At 44.1% G+C, this 5,730-nt stretch overlaps 1 protein-coding gene across 1 annotated transcript; it reads right to left on the bottom strand.

Annotated features, from left to right (window-relative positions):
* Positions 1–537: 537 nt before the first annotated feature.
* On the bottom strand, positions 538–2,916 carry LOC136548360 (glycine-rich cell wall structural protein 1-like). The gene is made up of 2 exons (XM_066539919.1): positions 2,764–2,916; positions 538–1,107 (listed from the first exon to the last, which is right to left on the bottom strand). The coding sequence occupies exons 1-2, from the start codon at positions 2,914–2,916 to the stop codon at positions 538–540; spliced, it is 723 nt and encodes a 240-aa protein (XP_066396016.1).
* Positions 2,917–5,730: the final 2,814 nt, after the last annotated feature.

Genomic DNA, 5,730 nt, shown 5'->3' on the forward strand with positions numbered 1-5,730 from the left:
TGAACAAGGTCGTGATGCTGGTGGTTGGGATGGTAACGACGAAGGTGGTGCCAATAATGATGGTGAGACTACATTTTATGCATGTGTGTGAGACTACCCTTTGCAACATCTAGATGACTCTATTTGAACATCCACTCTATTTTCATTTATTACAACATTTTCATTTTATTTCATTTAATGTCATAAAATTGTAGTCGAAGTTTTAAAATTCAAATTTTTAATTTTTGTTTTCTATATTGTTTTGACTACAATTGTTTATATATATTTATTCATATATAGAATAATACAAAATATTATATTTGTGCATATACACAATTTTTTTATATTACTTTGTGTTTTTATAATATAAAAAATATAGAATTTATAATTTAAAAAATAGAAACTATTTGTAGGGGCGGTTGGATCAGGAACCGCCCCTACAAATGTATTTGTAGGGGCGGCTGGATCAAGAATTGCCCCAAGAAATAGGAGGGAGTATTAATAGGACGGCGCACGGGAGTGATGTCGTCTAGGCGCTGTCTTCCACCGACGACGCCGTCAGGCTGCCCGCGCGCCTAGTGTTTCCGCCGCCGCCCCCGCCGCCGATCCCGCGCCCGCGCCCGCCCACACCCGGCCCCCGGTGTCCCGCACCCGGCCCCCAGCGCCCGCCCCTATGCGCCTAGGGTTTCCACCGCCGGCCACGCCGCCGGTCTCGCGCCTGCACCTGGCCCCAGGCGCCCGGCCCCCGACGTCCCGCACCCGGCCCCCGGCGCCCGCCCCTGCGCGCCTAGGGTTTCTGCCGCCGGCCACGCCGCCGGTCTCGCGCCCGCACCTGGCCCCAGGCGCCCAGCCCCCGGTGTCCCGCACCGGGCCCCCGACGCCCGCCCCTGTGCGCCTAGGGTTTCCGCCGCCGGCGACGCCACCGGTCCCGCGCCCGCACCCGGCCCTAGGCGCCCGGCCCCCGGTGTCCTGCACCCGGCCCCCGGCGCCTGCCCCTGCGTGCCTAGGGTTTCCGCCGCCGGCCACGCCGCCGGTCCCACGCCCGCACCCGGCCCTAGGCGCCCGGCCCCCGACGTCCCGCCCCCGCACGCCGACGACGCACTCTCCCGGCGCCCCGCGCCCGGCCCCCTACCCCCACACACCGACGACACATGTATGTTCCTCCTCTCCCTTTCTCTGCTGTTCATCCCCATCTTGAACAGAGGCTGAAGAATCCTATGCTAGGATTCCCATCCCCTGATCCCAGCTTGTCCCCCTTGTCTGTGTTTTGAACATAGTAAGGCTTCGATTTTGGCGATCAAGGTGAAGTGGGGGCGGATGGTTAGTAGTTTTGCGGGCAATTGAGTTCACTGTATGTAATTTGAGCTGTCACTATTTTTGTGTGGTTTTTTAGTGCGAAGTTGTATTTGAGAACACTTTCATAGCGCAAAATTTGCTCAGCTGCTGAGATTTGTAGACGTCCTAGCTGTTGGATAAAATATGACAATGGTTTTATGATTGATAGAAGTTTTCTATTTTAGAGTTATAATGAGCCTCAATGCTGAGCATATAAGTCCAGAACTGATTTTATTTGCTCTTCTTAATTATATTGCTTATGCAATTCTATGCCTTCGCCTTCAGACTTGTCGTAAGATTGAGTAGCAAACCACTGGTGGTCCTGAACATGTTTTCACTTCTCAATATGTAATTCGTACAGTTGGGCTCAAAGGACCAGCCACTGAGGAAACTCCCACTAAGTTAGTCACACTAGAAAATGGTACATGCTACTGTTAGATGTACCACTGAAGGGAATGAAATTGTTTATCTTTATATCTGGTTACAAAACTGCTTGTATTTGTTAGATGTACCACTGAAGGGAATGAAATTGAACATGATATAAGCAGTTTCAAAAATTAGTATGCTTGTGTTTGCTTATACACAGGTTTAGGATTGAAGTTTTTTTTAGAGTGACAGTTTCAAAAATTTAGGTATCGGGATATCAATTTGTCAACGGATTAGAAATTAAGAATGCAGTTTGCTTACTAGCAGCAAGTACCAGGATTCTCTTGGTAGCCTAGATTCTCTTGTCAAATAAGAATATCATGTCATACTACAAATAAGAATTTAGTTTGCTTACTAAGAACTACAAATAAGAATATCATGTCATACTGCAAATCATATCATGTCATACTGCAAATAAGAATGCAGTTTGCTTACTAGCAGCAAGTACAAGGATTGTCTTGTCAAAAATTAGTACCAGGATTTTTTTACATGGTGCTGGTGATGAACATGAAATTTCTAGCAGCAAGTACACATGTTATTTCTTTAATGATTTGTTCTGACTTCCTGGATTATATACTATAGTAAAACTTAATTATTTGTTTTTTATCAGCAAGTACACATGTTATTTCTTATTTGCAGTATGACATGATATGATTTGTGGTAGGTTCTTGCATTTGAACTATGGTTGGATTGATACATGACATTGCAGAGAAGAATTTAGTTTTCATTGTTGAGTTATCAGTTTGACTTCAGCGTAATGAGATGTGCTAGATTGCTTGTCAAAATATTGCTGCATTGTTCTAGCATGCTGGCTTGACTGTATTTTTTTATGAAAACTTGTGCTACTTGCTGGACTATGATAGTAAAGTTGTATTACTTGCTGGACTATGATACTTGCTTGACTGTATTAGTTGACAGTTTGGATTTAGGTGATTGTCGTCCACACCTAGCATGTCAAAATCAAGAACCGGAAGCACAAGCAAAAGCCAACTCCTAATATAAATAATACAAAATGCTATTCACCTTATAATTTGAGACTTGGAGGATATACTGTTGTTCCTTGGAGTCCATCATAACAAGCTTTGTTTGCCAATCCATCATTTGCTCTACTTGTTGCTTCTCCACATTATTTTTAAATTTCTCCAGCATCCTAGAAACAACACGAGTACTTATCATGTTTGACATAGAAGCTGGAGGATATTTTGTTCTATGTTTTGTGTTTGGTTTTGATTGGGCTCCATGGCACTTACACTGCATACTTTCAACTGTCTTGATGCTTACTACTTTTAGCACATGCCAGTGGTTGTCACTGTCTTGATGCTTACTACTTTTAGCACATGCCAGTGGTTGTCACTGTCTTGATGCTTACTAGCAGTGGTTGTCACTGTCTTGATACTTACTAGCAGTGGTCGTCAATATCAAATCATTAGTACTACTACTACTAATACTTAACTACTACTTAAGTTGTCTGTCCTACTAGTCTGTACTCTTACTCTTACTCTTACTACTACTTCACTACTCTTACTCGTACTACTCTCTATACTACTACTACTGCTCTACTCCTACTCCTATATTACTACTACTCTACTCCTACTCCTATACTACTACTCCACTACTACTACTCTACTCCTACTCCTATACTACTACTACTCCACTACTACTACTACTGCTCTACTCTACTACTTTTACTACTACTACTCTACTCTACTCTACTATCTCTACTACTCTCTACTTTTCTATACTATTACTACTACATAACTACTGCCACTGCTCTATACTACTACTACTCTGTACTACTTAACTGCTACTGCTACTCTATACTACTACTTAACTAATACTTAAGTTGTCCTTGCTACTACTTTATACTCTTACTCTTACTACTACTCTTACTACTACTCCACTGCTCTTACTACTCATACTACTCCTCCTCTTACTACTCCTACTACTCCTCCTCTTACTACTCCTACTACTCGTCTTACTACTTGCTACTCCTAAGTGGCTGCTGTTGCTTTTTTTGCCAAATCTCCCAGGACACGCCTAGGACTTGTTGTCCTGTCTTTTGCCATCAGCTATTGCACTATGTTTGCTAAGCAGCTGTTGGTTTTTTTTTTTGCCAAATCTCCCCTCTCCTCTCCTCTCCTCTTCTTTGTTTTGCCGATGATGAAATTGTCCAAGTCCATACATTATATGGAATATGAGCTGATGATCAAGAACTTGTGAGAAACTTGGCATCATTAGCGGCCACCCCTACATTACCTTCTCCTCTCTTCTCTATTATGATGCTTTGATGCTCCAAGTTCAAGATCAGATGATGATTGATATGTTTCTAAGGCCTCCACTACTGCTACTACTAGTTTTTTTTATATATTGTTGTTTTATAGGACTACTTTGGTTTATAGCCCTTTTTTATTTCTTATACCTTCTCGCGTACCTAAAGCACACTTTCTTGCATCTTTTAGAACAAAGCGCAAAATAATGTCGCAGACAATAGACAGTGCAGCTCGATGCCCCGAGCATGATGAGCAGCCAACCCTTGAGGAGCAAGCACTAGAGGACCAGCTTACTCAGGAATAGTTCGATAACAAGGTAGAAAAGGATCTAGAAGTGATGCTTACTTAGGAGGAGTGTGACAAGGAGGAAGGCCCCGAAGGAGAGGCTGCTGAAGGCGAAGAAGAAGAGGATGATGACTTAGAAGAGGGATATGAAAGTCTCGAGGATCCTTTCCCACGTGAAGCCAGAAGGAGGCCAATGGAGGAAGATTTGAACAAGGATTTTGACCCGAACGAGGAGGTAGGGAAGAAGCCTTAGCTTGTAAATTTTGCTAAAGCTTTGGCTGTGTTACCTCTGCTAACACTTTGACCTGTCCTATATATAGGTCCCTCCTAAAACTCAGAAAAGATGATGTCAACGTCTGTGACATCTCGCTGGACAAGACGGAGTAGAGGAAAGGAGAGCAGAGGCAACAGCCATAGAGACAGATCACGATGCCTCTGCTCCACAAACTCAAGACACAACCACGACTACCAATCCTAAGAGGAAATGAGGGGATAGAAAAGGAAATCTATATCCAGATAAGGCTTGCTATGTGATAACGGAGGTCGGGCCAGCAGGGGAGATCCTTGAGCCAAAGGAATTAAGAGGATGATTCTATAATGCGATCGGGGCCCTAGTAAGAGATAAATTGAACCAAGCAATCCCTAACTAGAAAGAGGTACCAGAGAACATAAAGAATGCACTATGGGATAGGTAGCTGAAGGTCAATTTTAGATTTCCGGAGGGTAAGCACAAATTAGTAAAAAAAATGCTATCAGGATGATGGGAGAGTCATTCCGACGTTGGAGGTCGGAGCTCAACATGAAGTATATCCAAAAGGGGTTAACTCCCTTCAATGAGTTTGACAAAATAACTCCTAGTCAATGGGAGGAGCTCGTGGCTCAGAAGACTTCACCGGAGGCATTGGAGCTCAGTGCCCATAACACCGAGCTGGCGAAGAGGAACAAACACCACCATCATCTAGGCCCCGGTGGCTACTATGCCAAGGAAGAGCAGTTTAGGAAGATGGATGAAGAGGCCGCAGCTGCTGGGAATATCAATGTGACGAACTTGAAGGTACGCTCAAGTAACTGGATATATGCGAGTAGTATAGAATCATCCAGCAGTAATCTTAAGTTTGATAAGCCGGAGACCCAAGAGGCAATATCAAGGATACTAAAATATGCTAAAGACAAAGAGAAGGGCTCATTCAATCCTTCTAGAGAGAGGGACGAGCTTAGCCTTGGCTTGGGAAACAAGGAGCACACAGGCCATACCAGGGGGCTAGGGAAAAGGATGACCTTGAAGCAAGGATTCGAAGAGGATAGGCACATGTACAAGAAACATGGCCGAGACTAGGAGACTAGTCTTGAGCTCCAAGTGAAGGCTCTAGTTGCAAAGGTGCTGGAGGAGCAAGGACTGTCTATGGAGCCACGGATATTAGTGACGCCACCGGGA

This window comes from Miscanthus floridulus, chromosome 4, assembly GCF_019320115.1.
Source record: "Miscanthus floridulus cultivar M001 chromosome 4, ASM1932011v1, whole genome shotgun sequence".
Classification (NCBI taxonomy): domain Eukaryota; kingdom Viridiplantae; phylum Streptophyta; class Magnoliopsida; order Poales; family Poaceae; genus Miscanthus; species Miscanthus floridulus.

Excerpts from the sequence above, each read along its gene's own strand:
- LOC136548360 (XM_066539919.1), bottom strand. The coding sequence starts at position 2,916 with ATGATAAGTACTCGTGTTGTTTCTAGGATGCTGGAGAAATTTAAAAAT. Across the intron at positions 1,108-2,763 it reads TCCAAGTCTCAAATTATAAG|GGGGCCGGGCGCGGGGCGCC; the intron begins GTGAATAGCATT and ends GTGTGGGGGTAG.